This window comes from Betta splendens, chromosome 9, assembly GCF_900634795.4.
Source record: "Betta splendens chromosome 9, fBetSpl5.4, whole genome shotgun sequence".
Classification (NCBI taxonomy): domain Eukaryota; kingdom Metazoa; phylum Chordata; class Actinopteri; order Anabantiformes; family Osphronemidae; genus Betta; species Betta splendens.
Window position 1 is genome coordinate 14,700,451 of NC_040889.2, and position 21,301 is coordinate 14,721,751.

Genomic DNA, 21,301 nt, shown 5'->3' on the forward strand with positions numbered 1-21,301 from the left:
AGCTGTGGTAAATATCACAACAGTTGGACATCATATACTAAAGTACACTTCAGACACCTTATGGAAATGTGACTCTTAAAAAGAAAGATGATTGACTTTTGGAGAAAGACATTACACACTGGAGAACATTTAGGGCCCAGCCATAGAAACAGTGGACAGTTCTGACTACTTAGGTGTTCACCTAAATTATAAGTTGGACTGGACTCATAACAGTGATGCCCTTGTCCAAGAATGGCCAAAGTTGACTCCACCTGCTGGAGAGACTGAGGTTCTTCAAAGTGTGCAGTCCCCTGCTAAGGACTTTTTATGAATCTGTGGTAGCTTTAGTTATCCAGTAGGCTGTAGTCTACTGGGGAGCAGGCAGCACAGATCACGACAGAAAAAGACTGAGCAACCTGGTCAGGAAGGCCAGCCCTGTCCTGAGCTGTCCACTGGACTCTGTGAAGATGTTGGCCAAGCTGACCTCTACCATGGACAATTTCTCTCATCCACTGAATCAGACAGTGGAGGCTTTGAGCAGCTCTTTCAGTGGTAGACAGATTCGGCCCCAGTGTAAGTAGGAGAGTTACCGCAGATCCTTCATACCTGCTATTGTACAACTCAAGGGTCTTACCAACTCAACCTTAAACGCATTTTTAGTCACTTTATCCTGAGCATTTTAAGAACTGTATATACTGTACGTGTAAGTGGTAGATCCGATACGTGTTCTTTTTAATTCAGTACAAAAAGTTGCACATTTCCTATTTCGGACTGTGTCTGCATCTTGCTGTTCTTTGTGGCTGCTCTGGCAATTGAATTTCCCCACTGCGGCATGAATAAAGTTTTATCTTGTCTTATTTTGTTCATAAAGTGCACATGTAATTACAGTGCTGAATGTTACTTCACTTAATTGGTAATAGAATTTTGTTTTATGATATAAATGCTAGAATTGCAGTACTTTGCATCCTGGAAATTCCATCCTCGTTAGTGTTAGCACAAGCTAAGAAATACTTGCACTCCAGGTACAGGTGCAGTAAATTAGAATATAAAAACGTAATAGGCTTCTGTAATTTAATTTCAGTAGCCAAAACTCATTTTATACATTCATTACACGTTTTCATCACTTATTTAAATTTGGTAATTTTTTTTGTTTCACAATTCACTATATCAGAAAATTAGATTGGAAAAAAGTTCCATGTTGTGGATTTTTTGTGTCAAACTAATCAGCTAATTAACTCAAAATTTTCCTGAGCCTTTAAACATCTGTGCTGTTCAGTACAACCAAGGGGAAGATTTCTAACTTGACAGTTGTCCAGAAGACAGTAATGGACACCCTCCACAATGAGCGTAAACTATAAACACACTGACCTAAACCCCACAGAGAACATTTGGGGTATTGGAGAAAATAAGGCACCAGACCCAACACTGCAAGCAAACTAAAGGCACGCTATCAGAGCAACCTGGGCTACTATTGCCTCAGCAATGCCACCTGCAGCTCGCCTTCGTGCTATGGCGGTTAGACTTCTCAGAACCCAGACACTTAGTAAAAAGTTGGCCATGTATGGATTATTAGTATGGATCTATACACTATCAGAGCATGGACCCTCACTAAAGATGAGACTTTAGCTAACTTAATCAAGGTTTGATACAGTTTGTTTCACTCAAGTTTGAACCATTTTCATTTTCCATTTTCATTTTATTTTGGTAAGTATTTGCACTGCTGTGTCCAACTAAGTAACCACTAAGATCCACTCAAAGTTTCGAATTTGATGTAGTATGACTACAAATGAGGAAAGAGACTTCCAGCAGACTGCCAAACCAAGCTGATGCTGAAACACCTACATTCTGCTAACTTTCTCTTCTGAATGCTGCAGGCCACATGCATCTGACCACACTGCGCATACGCACAACAATCAGAAGCTGCTTAATCAAGTGTAAACAAGTAAACAAGCAACACAAAATAATCACATCTACAGCATTTCTTTCTTAATTAATCATGCACCATCTGAATTTCCTGCTTTTACAACATTATATCTGGCCTCTATAATTTCATTTTAATTTAATTTTCTTTTCACCTTATAGCGTAAAAAAGTGAATTAAGTTTAATATTTTACTCCTAAAAAAATCGCTATTTTTTAAAATACTGTTACTGTCAGTCCCTTCAATTAAGTTTAATGCCAGATTTAGGGTATTGCTAAAGGAATAAAGGATATTTTCCATATAGACAATGAAATGTATATTATTTAAAAACAAAGTTTTAGGATGAATATCTCCACTATAAATACCCAGTGTTCTACACTTAAGACATACCTTGTTGTACTGTAAAAATAATTTACAGTAGAGAGGAAATTAGTTAGGCAATTTAGTTTAAGTAAACATCTAGCAATGGTATAAATAACAAGACACTTCACACTAGCGCCACAGGAGCCCCCATGTGTGGGGGCCCACTGCTCCCCCATAGGGAATGGATCAAATGCAGAGGACACAATTTCCCATTGAGGATCAAAAAGGAACTAGTCAGAGCTGGTTACAAAATAAAGTGACAAAAAACATTTTACCTTAATGTTTTTATTTATCGCGCAACATAAAACAATATTGTGGGGTTCTTACCACATACACTATGTATTCACATGATACACCATACAGCTACAAAGAGAGAGAGAGAGACTGAACAAAAACACTTTTTTACATACTGCATCCTTGACATGAAAAATAAAGAACCAAGAACAACCCTAAAACTCAAACAAGGAATGTAGCTGCCAGTTTTGTAGGTTCGATTTCTTTTCTTATTTTGTTTGCCGTCGTATGGGCCAGGGTCCAAGTCTTTCCCAAATTCCCAAAAGAGTGTTCATTCAATCAGGTGACTTCTAAAAGTGGGCCACACACAGTGAGATGCATATGTAGTTTTGTTTGTGTCTGGGTGAGAGACAAAATATACAAGGTAAAGAGTAAAGGGTTCAAGAAAAGAAGTGCATGACTGGGGAAAGGAGGAGGGAGGCAGTACACAATTGCTATTTCGTATTGTTCAAATATTTTAGCATTCAGTTAACATGAACATGTACAACATACTCAACAGATCTTTTCAAATAGCTTTTGGTACTTGCGCTGTACCAAACATGAAACCCAGATAACAGTCTCATAGAATATGACTCTCTATCTCATTCTAATTTTAAATGACTTCAAGTACAATATGGAATGAATATTAATAAGTAATGTAATAAACTTTTTGATTGACCCCCGCTGCCCTCAAAAAGACATGTTGTTTTGAACCATTGTAACAAAAGACTTTTCATGAAGTCAGCACCAGGGCAGCTTCCAAAACTGCATTAATCAAAGTATAGTTCTCTTAACATTCGAAGAGCTCAGAAAAATATGTGTGGTCCTCATTTACCCCTCACGTCTTTTTACACAGTGAATTTAAGATGTAGCATCATAGCACCAGCTGACCAACCCCCACGTCTTAGTATGTGTTCGGGAGGTGGCACCTCTCATGAGAACTATCCACCAAACTCACAAGATATTTAAAAATTTACAAAGTTAAGATACCATATATGCTGTATCCTCTGTCTTGAAGTGTGTGTGTGTGTGTGTGTGTGTGTGTGTGTGTGTGTGTGTGTGTGTGTGTGTGTGTGTGTGTGTGTGTAATGTGGGCCATGCATTCATTTTAACAATATACTCATATTCAGCACCTGCATCAGTAAAATTATTATTATTTATGATCTGTCAATCTGGTGTCTTCTACAGGGATGTTATGATTTTTATGTCAAGTGCATATTTACTCTCATTGGTCGGATTATATAAATCTAAACAAGCTGGGAGGGAGTTTCTTACCTGATAGTCTAACACAACTGACAAAGACTATGAGTTATCACGTGCAAAAACCTCACCCACTGATCGGCCTCTCCAACCATCTACAGGTATCAGAATGTTACAAACAAATACATATTTGGGCTGATGGTACTGATTTTCTCATCTAAAGCTTGTTCCCTATAATGTCAAGCTAAAGTACACACAGTACATGGTTTAGGTTGGTTCTTAGGTCACACCATGTTAAGCACCATAATACTCGGCAAAATTCAAACTGATTATCGCCTGTTATTTGCAAACTGAATGTTACTTGCTGTAAAACATCCAAATAACTGATGCTAGCCAGACAAATTTGTCTATTCTTCTCCATTCCATACCTTAATGCAAAGGTTTTGGTCAGAGAACTGCACAATGAGGGGGTTTTCACATAATTTTGACTATTGTCAATTGCGTTTTCATGTTACAAAATTGGGATAAGGATTTAACAAACAGGTCTCTGTCAGTTACATGCTGACAGGGGGTACAGTACTTATGAAAAGTAAAACAGCAGTGTTACTAAGCACACAATACACACAACACACTGGGATCAAGTGTTGTTTACTGTTGTTAAGGGCTGTCAGCACCTTTATAATACCCCCTTGTCTTTATTGATTTAGTTACTATCCTCACCAGTTAAATAATCTTACCTAAATATTTTAATATTTACATTTTTATCTCTCTCTTGAGAAAATTAAAAGAAAAAACTAAGCTTCAAGTTGTCAATATTCGGCTCTTTCTTTTGTCATTAAAACCAAGATTAAAAGTGCTTTTATAAATCTTTTCTTCTCTATGTACAATTTGTATTAGCTATATAAAAAAAGATGAAAAAAGTCAAACTCAAAGACAATCATCATCACCATGTAGTAATAAATAAAGAGTAAAAAAGCAGATTAAAATGAGTGTGAAGATCTTAAAGCACACAAAGACACATATATGCATGATTCTCTGCCCTCAGTAGCATGTTGTGATTGTGACCAGTGTCTCTACAGCATGAGGTAGAGAGCTGGAGACCCTCTAGAGGTAACAGGGTCTTTCACAGGTGACCAGGGCTTAAACTCAAACAACCGCCCAGCAGCCAGGAGTCAACCTTGATCATGTTCTATTAGTTACTCACTCATTTTAATTTACTGCAAGTAAAACACGTTGCAACATGGTTGACGTACAAAATAAAAATGAGTGATTTGCAAGACTCCATACAAGCTAATAAACTGTCTCTCTCTTTGGCACTTCTTTTTCACTTTCAAAATGCATTTGCATTTTGAGTCAACTCCCAGAAGCTACAATTGTTTTTCCAATATTTCTCAAAATAATTTCCACTTTGAATAGGTTAACAAAAATGCATTCAATGACTGCACTTCCTGAACAGTTAACCTTCTTTGAAATCAAAACACTTTGCCAGAATAAACTGATAAATTATCTCTAAAGCATATGGGTCTTGAGCCCAGTGACAGAGCTGTGACTGCTGAGCGGCCAGTTTGATTGGCTGGCTCTGTGGTGACAAGGTGCCGGTAGAAGGACACACCCAACTCTGCTTGAAGATGACAGCACCATGCAGAGGAATGTGGGGCCTTCACAGTAAATCAAGTGTAATAGGAGAGCACCAGAGTGTGTGTAGGAGCACCAAAGCGCTACCATCTCAACACTGTTCATTCTGAGCTAACCCTGGATGGGCTGACCAAACTTCATTCACATTTGTGCCACGATGGGACAGAGATCAACTTTAACTAGAGCTGATTTAGTGAGGCCTTTGCAAGGTCAGCCAACCAGGGTGTAAGAGCCCCCTCTATTTGCTATGGATGGTTAAAGCAGCAAGGCAGGGCTCTATAGGCTTCTCAGTGGCTCTCAAGCGCTTGTAGGTTTGTTTTACACACCACTTTGAAATGGCAGTCACTGCTGCCCTCTTGAGTTTACACTGGGGTGTGCACACTCCCACTTGAATATTATAGGAAGATAAAAGAGTGCCATCTGTTTCATTTGTATGTGGTAATGGCTGATCTGGGTCAAATAGTATTTGCAAACAGTGTCACTTATTTTGAAACTAGTATACCAAATAAAGGTTTCCACAGTTTTACACTTAACAAATAAAGAATAAAATTCCTAGCCAATTCTCTCAGCCCAAAGTTCACCTTGGTCTAAACAAAAAGAAAATCACTTGCAAATACTACCTGATTCAGATTTGAGAGCACCTAAAGTACAGCATCAAATGCCATGAAAAGTAGCAGAATGAAAATCAATCCGATTTGGAAGTTGAGCACCAGTCAGAAGCTGGGGAGATGCAACAGAGGAGAAGAAACACATCATCTGACTACAAGAGAAGCAGTGGGCTTTTTCCAATTCAACTTAAAAAGCTGTTTGATTCACATTTGTATCTGTGTATCAGGATGATTGGTTTTGTAAAATCCAAGCTTACTTTTAGCCTTGGCTTGCTTAGCCTTCTATATGGAGCCTATACACTAATAGAAATTAAACCAGTCCTTGTAACGGCTAAAAAGGGCTCTGTTGGCTTTTACAAAATCTATATAATGTCCATATATATCAGTCACAACGTTACTAGAATAATGTTTTACATGTCATTAAAATGTATAGTACTGATCTGCTCTCTTGCCAGGTAGACAGTGGCTTCTCCTCCAAGTACAACTGGAAGATTAAAAAGAACAGAAACTAGGGTACACCTTTCCCAAAACACAAAAACAATTGTCTGAAAAACTCAGACTGATTGATTCAAAAATATATAACCAAAACAATCACATCATTAATAATAACATTAATGAAAACAGCAATAATAAAAAACAAGTCTTCATTATAATAATACCTGCAATAACAACATTGACAGTAACAATAGCAATCAATAATATTGATAATAATAGTAATAATTAGAATCATTAAAATTCTATAAACAAGAGAAAGCAATGGAGTTCCTCTCCAGGGAAGAGAGAGGAAGAGCACCACAGGCAGTGTGTCTGAAGCCCAAACCACTGCCTGACATGAGGTAAAAACAATAAAAATGTCCCCTCCTCCACAGGAATGGCAGAGGGGGCATGGTGGAGAGATGCCAGACTGCGGTACAGCTAAAAGACATTCATCCTGCTCATTGCCCTCTTCAGCCCTCCATTACACCACACCTGTCAGTCTGTTTGTCTAGCTGACCTTAGACAAAGTGGCTGTATGGACCAGTGAGGCGGGTGAAGGCATAGGGGGACACAGTAACTACAGAGGAGGTGTTGAAGGTGGAAGCTAACCGTGTCACTGGTCCTTCCCTCTTGTCCTTAGATTGCCCAGGGCCTGGGCTAGCACCAGCCACAGTAGCCCCCCACTTGCGTTTCTTTCCAAGGGCTTTGATGTCTTCCTGGGAAAGGCCTAGGAGAGCTGCTTCCTGCTGCCTCTGTAGCGCTCGTTCTGCCAGCAGCTTCATTTTGGCCTCCCAGAGAGCAAGGCCGTGCATGGGCTGGTTGAGGTTCTTGTGCTGGTAGAAAACCAGGGAGATGCGGGTAGGGTGAGAGCGATCAGGCTTTTTGATTGGAGTGGTAGCATGTAGTTCCCGTCGGGCACATTCAATTAGAATAGAGCCATGGGCTGGTGCTACTGCTACACCACCAATGTTGGGATCCAGAAAGTTGTGCTCGCTGTCAGACCACTCTTCTTCCTCATCCTGTTCACTATGCTTGGTGTGCTCAGCATCATGCTCAGCCTGGCTGGGGTCCCAGCATGCCTGATCTGACTGTTGCAATGCATCTGGAAAGAGGCGACCCTCAGGTGCAGGGGAGGGAGTACAGCCTGCCACTGAACCTCCACAAGACTTCCAGGCTTTCTCTTGGAGCCCAAGGGGAGTGGAACAGCGACTCTCCCCAGTCTTGGACCAGATCTTGTCAGGGTAGGCTCCTGCAGGATTGCTGTGCTTCAAACCAGGACTGTATGCTGCATGCCCAATACCCCAAGCATTCGGCTGTGGACTAGGAGCAGGACTGGCCCAGTGCCTTGGGGTGCCTGGAGGTGGTGTAAATGAGCCTGAGTTAGAGGTGCCAGGCTGTGATGTACCTGGGAGAGGAGTGCTCGGTCGTGGGGTGACAGGACAGGGTGAGCCTTGGTTTACGTTCCCGGGGAGAACTTTCCCTAGATGAGGAGACAGAGAGGGAGGTACCTGAAGTGATGGTGATGGAGATGGAGAAGCCATCAAAGAATTTGAGCTTGGGTAGGATGTCCATTGCTGTGGGTAAGGCGAGGCCTGTCGCTGCTGGGGATGCTGGTGAAACTGCTGTTTTTCCATGTTCAACGATGAGGCCTCAGGATTTTGTTTAGGGTTGCCTTCCCAGTTTGTTTGACCAATATTTCCATTAAGCTTGTTCCCTGGCCAGGCCGCAGACTGGGGGGTGTTGGTAGTTGTATTGGCACCAGCCTGGCTAGGAACTGTGCCTTCACAGACTGCCAGATCCATTGGCTCCTGTTTGATGACGGGAGTGCTTCTGTTACCAGCCTCAGAGGAGACAGAGGATGGACGGGACTGGTTGTACTCAGCAGGCTGGGCATAAGCAGTCTGGTTTGGATGACTGGCTTGCTCTGCATGGCTTGGGAAGGTTTGGGCCAGTTTGGATTGAAGGCTCTGAATGTCAGGCTTCTTGTCTACATTATTGCCTACTTTGGGCAAAGAACCATTTCGACCCTCATAGGTCCTCAGCTTAGGAGGGAAAAGTGCATTTGGGGGGTAGTTGTAGAAGCCATAGTGCATTGCAGGCAGATTTGGGTGGTAACCATTTACTGGGTCTGCTGCAGAGGACTGGCCAGTTGGGGCAAGGCCTCCCCTTGCATAGTAGGCAGGGTATGAATAGATGTTATTGAATGTGTCTGCAGCCTGATTTGGGTGTCCATCTACTGATCCACTGAAGGGCTCCTTCTTGATGTTGGGTTTCACCTCTTGTTTTATAATTGCTAAATGTTCAAAACAAACAAGGAAATCACAGACAGGAGTCAGTTAAAAATGTTTATTTTTGTGGATCTCTATTTTGTAGTTCTGTCTTAATGCCACAGAAGGGTACACAAAAGTAATAACTCACCTTTATTATCTTGGAGTTGAGGAGAACCAGTGACGCAAACCTCAGCCTTAACTACTTTTTTCTCTGGTGTCTCCCCTGTCTGCTGCATTAGTTTAGTTTTCTTCTTCTCTGAGGCAGCCTTCTTGGCTTCCAGACGTCGCTGTCGACAGGACTTGGCAGGTTCGGGCAATTTGCGTACTTCACGACGAAAAGCCTGAAGCACCTGGATGGCTCCCGTCTGCATCTTGAGGCGCTGGCCTTCCTCACTGCCAAACTCATCAGTCAAAGAGGCCTTGTAAAGAGGCAGCACATGGAGCTGCTCATCCTCAGGGACCTTTCCCACTGAACGGTTGTCCTCTTTAGTTAAGGTACACACCTAACAAAGAGATATGAAAAGCAAGATGAAACAAAAGATCAAAGCTTAGACTATTTATATTGATTACACTGTGCAACAAATAAAAAAATATAACAGTGATCTTACCACTGTGCAACCATTGTATAAATTGTGCTGGTCCTTATGAGCATGGGCACAGAAATCCATGCAAGCAGTGACTCCAGAGAATGGCCGGCCTTCCTTTAAACCAAGCCTGCACTCTGCAGCTCTGGACTCATATTGGCACTGAAGCAGATGATAGAAATAAGATAGACACAAGACACATTTAGACTGTTAATTGTGACATAAAGTACTATAATAGAGGCTTACTATAAAGCCCTGCCACTAAATTGTTCCATTTTCAGTATTGTACTGAGCATTGTGTGTGATAGAACACCTATTGTTGTTAGATGCGTAAGTGTGTTGACGTAAAGGTCTGTGTAAAGGTCTTGTCTATACAACATACCTGGTTACTGTAGGCCTGTGGGGCCAGCTTCTTGTACAAAGGAGCCACCTCAGTTGCCAAATTCTGGAAGTTGTCTCTGATTTTGTCCTCCTGATAAATGACAACATGGAACACAATTCAGAACAACACACGGAAAAACAGAACTATTAAAAAATAACTTGATGTTTACTTAATAGATATACATGTTTTAGTGAAATGAAACTTTACTATGTATTGTAATGCTATTAAATATGACTTTCACGTGAAAAGTACCTCTTCAGGGCGATCTCCTTGTAGCCTGAACTTGCGTGGCATTTTGCTTCGGGCGTACTTACAGCCATTAAAGTACATACTCCAGGAGCAGCCAAAGGAGAAGGAAGCACCGCAAGATTCAGGGTCCTTGCCTTGACATGCACAGGTACGACTACAGAGGGAGACAAGGAGCATGCTCTCAATATTATATATAGACGATGTATTCCTTAACCAATGCAGGTTTAACAGAAGGGTTTGGGCAAACATCAAACAGTGTGCACACATTTGTTTACGAAGTTGGACAGTGGTTTTTGAAGATTTCACAGACTTCTGAATATGTACAGATGGAGACAGACTCTCATCTTTTCTCTACTCATACTTCGGTGTAAATCAATCCATAGTTTCCATACATTAGGTTCATGTAATGTTATTATAGGTCTTCTCCTCCATGATCAACACATGGAGTTAAGAATTAGTAATAAAATAAACAACTCTTTGGTCTCATTTCACATTCTTGGATGACAGCAAACCTGTGTCAGCGACCACCTTTTAGATACTCACTCGTCGTTGAGACCACAGCGTCTGCTGGTGGGGTTGCCATATTTTGGGATGGTGTCACTGAGCTCACGATACAGCTTGTCAGCCAGGGCCTTTGGGACACCCTCCCAGGCCATAATGAGGATGATGATGACAGCATTGTCACAGTGGTGGCCTGCACGATGACGCACCAGACACAGCAGCTTCTCTTTATCGCTGCCCCGACGAATCACCTGAAACAGAGTTTATCGTTGATTTAGGTTTTAACTCATGCATGAAATGACAGGGTTGGACTTCCACCCTGTGTTTTTATGATAAAACACAACTGCTGACAAGTTTTGAGCAGAGATTAACACCACCACATTATAGTAGAATTGTATACAAAACTAGAAAATTAAAGCTTGCCTGAAAATAAAAATTAAATGTGTTTTCTACCATTCAAGAAAGATGTTTAGTATGTGGAAGTCATTTTCCATCTAACTAATTAACTCAGACACACAGCCTCTTTCAGTAGGATGATTGTTTGGAAATTCATCATTAGCAGAAGGTGTGAAGTGTGTCATTGTTTTAAAGTAAGACCTTTGGTTAAATGACTTATTTGAATTGTAAACTACACAAATTTTTTTTCAAAGGACTGTTCATTTTGCATACAAAATAAAACAGCCATGCAACACAAATAGCATGAATATATTTCCCTTTAAAACACACAATAAAATTCTGAACAGAGCAGCAGCAGAGACCTTTAGAATTCTGAAGAATGAAAATAGTTATTGTCATTCCTTCCCACATTGCATCTTTAAAAAGTATGCACTGCAATAAATTGCAATAAATTGCAGTGCATACGAAACATGATTTGATACTACTTACCCACTTAGCAATAGGACAACCTCGTGAGCTTTTTCCCTCTTTGCCTGTATACACCACCTTCTCAATACGGACAGCCTCCCCTTTCTCTCCATATCTACACAGAAAGACAAAATTTCAGTACTTGGTTTATCAAGAATTAGTTTCCCATGTGTCACAAGCTAATCTTATAGACCAGGTACAGCAAAATCAGACGGATCATATTCTTTGAATTAAATGTAATTAAGACTTTTTATCTATTAATTAAAAAAAAAACAATATTATATACTATAACTATTTATGCTATAAATATAATAAACCTGAAAAACGCAATGCATCTAAACAGAGGAAAATCATAAAATTCCTTGTTTATTCAGCTCAGTCATGTTGTAGTTTCAAATGCTACAGTATGTTGACCAGTGGTTTAAATGGTGCCAATGAGACAACAAACCAATAAAAGTCTTCCATGGTTTAAATTTTTTGGCCAAAAATAGTTTTTGCCTGTGTTGGTCTGAACTGTTCGCAAGACTTTGCTGAGATTCAAGCAACCATGCCAGAGGGAAACAGAATTCACTAATTTCTGCACAATTCAAACCACAGGTTGTACTCTCTAAAATTTTCCTAATGTTTGTGTACTTTGGAGAGTGGAGATAAATTAGACAATCGGTGGGTCAAACATAGTTTTCGCATAGGGATGCGCCATAAGAAACAATTTACATTACTTTCCCTTCACTCACAACTGCATTGTAAAAACTTAGGTCTCAAGCAGATTTGGATTGACACAAGGGAAACAAGAAATCATTCTGAGGAGGCAGAGAACATGGGAGGGGTATAGTCTCTATCACCACATGGGTGGCCGGGAGAAGTCAGGGGTTACATCAAAGGTCGACTGGGGACTATGTGCTTTAAAATCTTGAAATGGTCACTGGTCTACATCCCCTGTTTAGCCTGTCTTCTCCGAGTACTAATCACTTACAATATCAATCCCACTAAAAACAGCGTATTAATGAATAACAGCTTTATGTGTGCTTCAGCACACAGTTTAGTGTTCTGGATAATGTTATGTACTGAAGTTTACCCCATTAGGTTAAATAATAATAAATATACACAATTTATTTTTTTCAACTAAAAGGCTCCTTTCTCTCCTTCCTCCCTCTGTTTTGTTTTCTGTCCCTCTCCTTTTCTGTCCCTCTCCATTGATTTCTTTCTTCCTTTCTCTGCTGCTACTCCTCTGCCTCCCGCTCAGCTTCTGATATGCTGATGATGCTGATATGTTCCTCCTACTGAATTCTGGGTCACTAATTCCTTAAGGACAAATTCTGAGGAGGAGGAGGATGAGGTGGAAGATGCAGAGAAAAGCAAGAGCATATTAGAGCATGTAGGAGGAGGAGAAAAGAGGAGAAGACAAGAAAAGAGATTCACCTTCTCTCCATCAAATCTCTGATAGAAGCTACAGTAGGTCCAGACCCCAGGTGGTTGTAGTAGGGCCCCTCATCTTTCTCCAGGATTTGTTCTGGACAAGGAGGTAATACAAAGTGAGAAAACAACATACAACAAAGAAACGCTAAGTGAAAAACTAACTTTTAATAATTTTGTTTTAATACCATATGATTTGTTCCAATTAATACAAAGGAAAAGAACTGTGTACTACTACAGTACTACATAGGTTTATAAGAGTGTTTTACCATTTTATCAAACATGCATAATTTTGCTGTTTTCTATTGCTTTGATAATATTTTGCCTGAGTATGAGGAACATTTACTACTAATGGTCTTGGGCAAAGTTCTGTATTTTCATTTTATTACATTTTTGTTTGAGTGGATTTTGTTCCATCGTCAAAGGTATGATTCATGTTCTAATGTTTTTTTAGACAAAGAAATCATTCTAGCTGTGGCCAAATCATATTTAAGAAGCATTAGAATGAGCAACTGATTGCAAAATGCAGTTCCCACAAACACACTTTACATTATAGATGGTGGGCTGTGACTGCAGGGTGTGGTGCATGTGTGGAGACACTTTGTAAAGCAGATTCTTTTGATGTAAGGATGAATGAGTAAGTCTGTGTGACTGGGCAGGGAGTAAGGGTGTGACTGAGTAGACAGTACTGCAGTCAGTGTTATGCTGTCTTTTAGGGTGTACATTTGACTTTTGTATACACATCTTTGACTATAACATCTTTGGTTTGTCTGTTTGTTTACACTAGATAATATTCGCTGTATTCTTTCTAGTGTAACATGTAACACTGGATAACAATATTAACTAAATGCTCTCTACTACTGTATAATTATCCAAAATGCAGGCACACTCAGGGTTTAGAGGCAACATGAGGTCACATTCCCTTGGTAGTGCAGGGAGGCACCAGGGCGTGGCTCTGAGCAGGAAGCAGAGGAGTCATATGCTTGTGTTAGAAGCAGTCTCATTCCACTGTGGTGTCATGCTACAGGGAGCTGACAGGGCAGTGTGTAAGTTTACTTGCTGTTGGTCTTTTCTTTTAACAACAGGACACATATAGCAAGTCTTTACCAGCAGCTGCCTTTCCCTGCTATGTGGCAGCACAGCAACATTTCATAACCCTATAATTTACGATAAAAATGATGATTACTTCTTAATTGCTTCTCTGAGGACTAAATAGTTTATGATTTAGTTATTGGACAGAGGTGTTTAACAGTTACCCACAGTTTATAATAGTATTCTTAATCACTGTGTCATTTATTTATGCTTTATAGAAAATAATCATAATAATATTAGGGGTACATCACAGCACAACCTTACCCATACTGTAGGATTTGTTGCTGACAATGAAATGGATTAAGTACATATATTTTCATGTTTATTATATATTATAATCTATATTTTCCCATATATGTACATTGTAAATTCACATATTTTGCTGTAAAAAAAAACCTGGACATGGCACTACTCCAGCTACGAGACTGAACCCCTCTTTGTCAAACAAAGACTTTGTTCTGCTTCTTTGCCAGCTCCAAACCCACATAAAAGGCTACTTCTGCCACCACTGCTATTGTTCCTGCCCGCTGCCTTCAGTGCCTCATTTTGTCGCAGTCTGGATGATTGTGGCCACTCATCCTGACAACATGCACATCCTTAGACATGCACACAGAACAGCTAAAAAACTAAATAGTGTACCAGTGTATAAAACAATGTAAAAATGGTTTTAGGTTTGGGTTTAGGTTTGAATGGGTGTGTATAACATTCATTCTACTACATTTATATTGAAGTAGAATATATGGAGTGGTGTGATAAAATTTTGTGTCTAAAAGCTGCGAATGCACAAGACAGTCACTTACCCACACAGGTGCATGTGGGGAACTCTGCCTGTAAATCCTTGGAAGGCGTATCCAGCAGGTTCTTTGTGGGGGTGTCTAAATAGCGCATAGGAGATTCTAAGAAGCCTCTGAGTGATGGGGAAGAAGGCAGGCCTTCCTTGGTGGGTGTGTACTCATCGGAATAGCATGTGGTGGACAGTACTGCTATATCTCCTGATGCTTCAACCTTCATGCGCTTAGGAAGCGGGGAACATGGTACACTGAATTTATCTAAAAGACTGAGCTGCTGTTGTTTGTCAAGAATGGCCTCTTGGTGCTGCTCTTCCATAGGTTTTTCAGTGGTTGTCTGGTTTAAGTCAGCTTTACTTTTGATTTCTGACTCCTTTGCGATTTCCATGCCCTGATTATCTGGATGAGAATGAGGTGTGGAGCTAGTTTGACTAATGGGTTTTAGGGAATTTGACTGGGGGGTGGCCAATTTTGTGGGACTAAGGGCCTCATTGTTGGCATGTGACTTGTCAGACAGCTGAGGGTGTGTCACTGTCCCCTCTGCGGACTGACTGGAAGTTGCTGGGGTGTCCCCAAATTCAGCTTCAAACTGACGAATGAGTTCTTCGTATTTCGGATCTAGGTTGACAAGACTGGGTAATTGTGAGTTGCTGGGTGGAGATGGGGAGGTCAAACATGTGGCGGTGCTGGTGTTGCTAGTCAGGCTGAACACTCCATTGGACTTAGTGTGGCCTACAGAAGCCACATGTTGGGGCAAAGGTCCCAAGAGGGCTGGAGTGTTTTCTGACAAAGCAGAAACATTGGAAGAGGGAGTCTTTGAAGAATTGGAAATGAATACCTGAGATAGGGCTGAGGCAGGGAATCCTGCAGCAGCAGCCTGAGTGGAATTACTGTTGAGGGGCAGAGCAGAGAGAGAACTTGCTTGTAGGCTGGTTAGGGTTGGGGCTCTGTCCATGATGAGGACTGGCGGTTTTTGTACTGTAATCTGACTCTGAGGCAGGAAGGTTGGCAAAGAGGCTTTTTGCTTGGTCTTCTTGATGATTATCTGTTTGGGTTTGGGCAGAGGAGGATGTGTAATCGTCCCACTCATAGCTTTTATCATGGGAGATCCCTGACTTTTTTTCTTCTTGGGTTCTTGTTTGATGGGCAGATGTGGTAGACCTTCTGCCTCCATCTGTGGCCACCACTTTTTCAAATTTTGACAAGCAAGAGGTGAATGAGGGCCTAGAGCTCCAAAACCCGAGGAGTGGTTAGAGAAGAGGTTTCTCTTGTAGTGAAGGTGCTGTTGCAGAGCTGCCTGAGTGGAGTGGCTGATGGTTGCTTGGCCAGGTGAAAGGGAAGTGCCAGGGTAGTGCTGACCCTGCTGCTGACCATTAGCCATACCATAATGTCCCATAGAGGCAGTGTGATGATAGTGCTCACCAGAGTCTGGCTCTTGTTTTATCTTTGCCAGTGCTGGGTTATCCTGGGCCTGAATACCTCCATTTTGGTTCAAACTGAGCTTCTGCGTAACTGGTTGCTTAAAAAGAGCATTGCTGAACTTTCCACTGGTGTCACCGAGTAACTGTTTGAGCTCTGACATTGGGTCTGAGCTACTGTGAGGTGCAGCAGCAAACTGAGACTGGGACTCAGATTTCAGACACATCCATGGGTTTCTCTGTTCAGAGCCTCTACCCAAGCCCTGCTGCCACTGCTGGGGATTGGGACTGAAGCCTGAAGGTTTTCCCTGACTTGGGAAGGGAGAGGTAGAGGATGGGAGAGGGGTAGCGTGGGGTGGCTGGCCCTGGGACTGGGGTCTGTGGTGCTCACAGGACACTGGGGCTGGCTGGCTGGTGTGCAGTCCTGGTGGGACAGACTGAGAGCGTGAGGAAGAAAGGTCATTGGGGAGCTGTGATGAGAGGTTCTGGTGACGATGGAGGTTATTGTTGTAGGGGATTTGACCCGGAAAGCCAGTTGATTGTGGACTGGTACTTGATAACTGAGTCAGGGCTTCTATAGCGATGGCTGTCTGTAGACTGATGTTTTTTTCCTTGGCTATAAATAGCACCTGGGGAGAACAAGGAATTGGGGGTTTGGAGCTGGGCACCTGGTCTGGCGGAGAGCATTGAGTTCCCTGTTTTTGCTGGGACAATGAAGACAGACATTGGCCACCATTTACCTGTGGGAAGGGTTGAGTTTGCAAAGGGGGTTTCTGTGGATGAGGTTGTAAATTTAGGGGTCCTTCAGTTATCTTGCCGGCACCATCACTGGCTGCTAATTTAATCTTTTTCTCCAGCCACTCAAGATAGTCTGGACAGTCAGGCCCATCACAATCGCAGTTAGGGGGCTTGTGTCCATGTTTGGCCTCACTCAGTGCTACCTGCAAAGTATTCAGATCATTTTGAGGTTCACTGCTTGATTCAGGTGTCCCTGCAGAAAATCTAGCCTGAGTCCCCTCAGCACCCATCTCCTGGATGAACTTCTCATACAGCTGTGCTGTGTTAGGCTGAACGAGAAGACAAGAAGATGAGGAAGAACGAGGCAAGGAGCCAGCAATAGCAGAGAAAGCCACCAAATTGTGGGCATCCTCAACGTCTGTTTGGTGGACAGGTTCTCCAGGGGCTGTATCATTGCTCTTATTCCAGTATTGTTGCTGTTGTTGACTGTCATTGACCTTGCCATGTCCTGCCACCCAGCACTGCCTTGGAGGCACACTTCCGGCCCTTTGCTGCTTTGTTTCCATAGATGCTTGAACATCATTAGGGTAGCCATTCACCCCATTGGCCAGTTCCAGGTTCAGTGTGCCTTCCTGGAGGCAGTCATGTGACCCAATTTCCATCTGGCCTCCACTTCTGGGGCCATCCACTGACGTGACTTTGCAAACAGTCTGAAAGGTAAACATGGACTGAGATTATAAGAAGCCAACAAATCTAGCACTGATATACATATAAAATTATACTGTACATTACAAAAGTTCTCAGTCAATTAAGTACTAATTAAACATAATCATTCGTTAGTAACGTACATTTAAATGTAGAATATATATAACATAAAATGTCTGTATTTAAGATGAACCTATCAACAATAAAGATATTATGCAGACTGCATTTCCTTCCTGACAATTTTTATTGTCCTTCCCACTTTTCATACTGTACATACAAAACATGCTGCAGGGTCAGGCAGTGGGCCTAAAGAAAACTGAATCAACTCTTTATTCAGTGGACTGATTTCACAAAGAGCAAGTGTGTGACAAGCAAGTCACAGGTCATGTGACATGGTCCTTTATAAATGGACACTGCAACAGATCTATGCAAAGCAGGCAGTTACAGTACACAAAATGACAGTAAGGTCATGGTAATGTCCACTTTGTGCTATGATTACTATATTGCAAACTATGAGCCAATTCCTCAACGAGATAAGATGTTAAACTTAAAAACCAAATCAAACTATTTATAGATATAAATGTTTTCCAGTAACACAGCCTCAAACTTAAATCCAATATGGTCATTGAACAGACACTGTTGCACTTGCTATTGGTGTGGACCACTCATAGACATATGACTATAAGGCTTCAGCTCAACTTAGGCAACTAAACTGTGCATGACTGGGTTTGTAAATGTATTGTCATAAGATGTAAATAGGAAAACAGCTGATCGAGCGATGTTAGAAATACTGAAAATCTTTGTTAAAAGAGAGAAGGAAAGTCTTGTTTGAGCATGACTTGACAAATCCTCAAGGACAGACTGCAATACATAAAATGTGATGAAAAGGAGTATTTATTTAGGTCAGGACATACAAATGATAAAACAAAAAAAGTGAGGCTTTCCAAAAAAAACAAATCATGTGGATTATGATAGAAATCATTTGTTGACATCAGAAAATATACAACTTTTAATATCACAATAAAAACAGGGCTTGTCTGTGCCGCCATATATATATATATATATATATATATAAATCCAGCCCTCCTAATTCATACCGTCTGGAACTCTCTGGAGCTTTTGGGTGGAAAAGTAAATAAGTAAATTTATTCATTGAAGCCACTATGACAAAATAAAATGCAGCTTGACAAAATTAGAGTTTGTTCTAATTTAAATACAGCTCATGTTTAGTTAGTATTTAATAGTCATTTGGGTGAACAAATTTCTCAGAAGAACACTAATCAGCAGCTGATCAGTACAGCCACATGCATTTATCTCACTTCCTCTCTAAGCCAAAACTGGAACAGTTACTACATTAGTAGTTACACTGAAAAACACCAACTGACCCTCTGTGAAATTACATTTAAATAGTTCAACAATGTATGGTTACTTTATTTTGACAGAAGTGAAGATAACAAAATGCAATGTTGCTGTATTCCAGATGTTTTCTATACAAATTTATATTCATATGTTGGGGCTAAATATGTTAAATAAATCACTATTCACAATAATTAACTATTTTACACATAAACAGTATTCAGCTCAGGTTAGATCCTCTTAGTATAATGAGTCTAGAGTGGAACTAGAAGTAAACAAAGATAATCCAAGGGCACGCTGGGAAATCATTGACAGAGTTCATGTTGTGACTGAACATTATATTTCAACATGTGCTAATGGGTCTTATGATAGAAAGCCTTTTACTCACTAAATTAATAAATAAATAGATAAATAATAATAAATACATAAATACTGACTGAAAGAAGAACAAAACATATTTGTATTATATTTGTCTTGTGTTCCTTTATATAAAAATTAATGATATCCTAAACAATATGCTCTTCATATGCTTCACACTCGAGGCTAGCCTTTACTCCAAAGGGCATGTCTATGCAATAACATAGGTTATTGCAAAGCACAATGCTTCCTTGTTAGATACAACAAATACTGAACTACAATAATGTTGTTGAATATATAAAATCCTCAACCTGCAACCTCACATAAATGTAAACTAGTTCCCAAATCAGACAGATGTGAACCATCCAGTATTTTCATCCAGTTTTTCACCTCAACTCAGAAAAATAGCCACTGTTTGTGGATCCATCACTATATGACAGTAGACGTGAGCATCTGATCTCCAGCTTCCTCATTATTTGAATATTATTGAAATGAGCCTTTGAGGTTACTAATCACTGGACAGGCAGTATGCAGGTCCTTTGAATCTACCTTCTGCAATGGCAGTCTGGTGGGAGTCCCAGGGGGGTGGTGGCAGTATTAGTGATGTGGGGTTGGAGGGAGGTTTGGGGGTGGCAGTGAACAGCCGGCATGCAATACGTGAGAGGCCCCATGTCTGCACTATCAGTGGCATCAGACGGGAAAGAGGAAGGAGGGGGGGTAGTAGCTGCGTGCGGCAGTTATGAGAACTGCAGTGTGTAGAAACACTGACTGCAACACTGCACAAGCTAACATCCCACTGTCAGTCACACTCATACTCTCTTTTCCTCTTTCTCACAAAACACCCACTCAGATAAAAGTCACATGGCTTTAAAGCACCTAAATCCAAGCTATTGGAACAAAGGATTACAATGGTATGCAAGTGCAGATAACAAATACCACAAGCAGAACAAACCACCTTTTAAAATCTGAGGTTTGAAATGAACATTTTTGGTGAGTATATGCAAGTCCCGAGACAAAATGCTGTTCTGACCTCTGCAGTGCTTCACACCTTCTCTTTGGGTGCCTCAGACGATACAGACCACGTGGTTTGACAAATATTTACACTATGAGAGAGTCTACTCCCTTTCTAGGAGCCTAACCCAGTCTTTTTTTTTTCAAAAACATGTCACCCTGTTTTATATCCAAACACGCATTTGTACAAGGTTGACACGCACCAATAATTGCACCTTCAAAAACATCAACACAACCAACCGGTTCAAATCTCACAGAACTTGGTGAACCTGTCACTTGGGTCTCGCAGCCCTTTTAACAAAATAACATCTTAAAGCAAAACCCACACGGTTGAGCAGGGCAAAAAAAATGAAGTAAAATAACAGAACAGCTAGAGGGAGGAGACAAGGGAATGTCTATATACACTAGTGGTAGTGAGGGGGTTAAGTCCAGCTTGTGAGTAGACAGCTGAATCTAAACCATAGATACACAACACCCCTCAACCTCCCTCTTGTCCTCCTCCTTTTCCCTCCACCCCTTTACTGCTGTGCCAAGCAGGAACATTAAGCTCAGACCGTGACAATATGAAGCCGGCTGAGAGCCTCAAGGTCCGGCAGCGTATACTTACATGGTCCTAGGCGTCCAGACAGAGTTGCCAGTCGGTGAGCAGATAGCTGAAGAGGACACAGAGAGGAGCATGAGACTCGCTAGCCTGTAGAACGGCTCACAAGCAACCCTGCCCTGTTGGGTTGTATTCCTTTTTGTTGCTTCCAGTCTGTACAGACAGAGCGAGCGCAGAACTACACATGCTAGCATTCACACACAGCCAGCCACAAACGGAGCACACACCTCCCCCCAGCACGGCACACACGTTTCTCATTCTCTTTCCTCTTCTTATGGCCGATGCTTTCTGTTCTCTCCTTTTTCCTTTCTCATTATCTGTCTGCTCCTCCCTTCCTTTTTTCAATATCCTCTTTCTTTCTCTTGGCTACACATGCAGTCGGCTTCACTTCACAGCCCCCACCTTCCCCTCGCTCTCCCTCCCTCCCTCCCTCCATTCCCCTCCCTCTCACGCAGCCTCTCCCTCCATCTCCTTTCCTCTCTCTCTTCAGTATGTGCAGAGCGAGAGGCCATTATCT

The 21,301-nt window shown here is 41.3% G+C and overlaps 1 protein-coding gene across 6 annotated transcripts in view; it reads right to left on the reverse strand.

Annotated features, from left to right (window-relative positions):
* Positions 1 to 2,531: 2,531 nt before the first annotated feature.
* tet3 (tet methylcytosine dioxygenase 3) overlaps positions 2,532 to 21,301 on the reverse strand; it is a 33,023-nt gene continuing 14,253 nt past the window's right edge. For 3 of the 6 annotated variants that reach the window (XM_041072207.1, XM_029161620.3, XM_029161618.3), the window contains 9 exons: positions 14,611 to 17,464; positions 12,725 to 12,815; positions 11,327 to 11,420; positions 10,484 to 10,692; positions 9,944 to 10,094; positions 9,692 to 9,781; positions 9,334 to 9,471; positions 8,874 to 9,228; positions 2,532 to 8,748 (listed from right to left, as the gene is read on the reverse strand). In XM_041072207.1, coding sequence (XP_040928141.1) covers positions 6,974 to 8,748; positions 8,874 to 9,228; positions 9,334 to 9,471; positions 9,692 to 9,781; positions 9,944 to 10,094; positions 10,484 to 10,692; positions 11,327 to 11,420; positions 12,725 to 12,815; positions 14,611 to 17,464 — 5,757 coding nt within the window. In that variant the 3' untranslated portion in view covers positions 2,532 to 6,973. Of the gene's footprint in view, positions 8,749 to 8,873; positions 9,229 to 9,333; positions 9,472 to 9,691; positions 9,782 to 9,943; positions 10,095 to 10,483; positions 10,693 to 11,326; positions 11,421 to 12,724; positions 12,816 to 14,610; positions 17,465 to 20,790; positions 21,176 to 21,301 lie in introns of those variants that run through there. The other 3 variants (XM_029161622.3, XM_055511563.1, XM_055511562.1) reach the window with 3 other exon arrangements.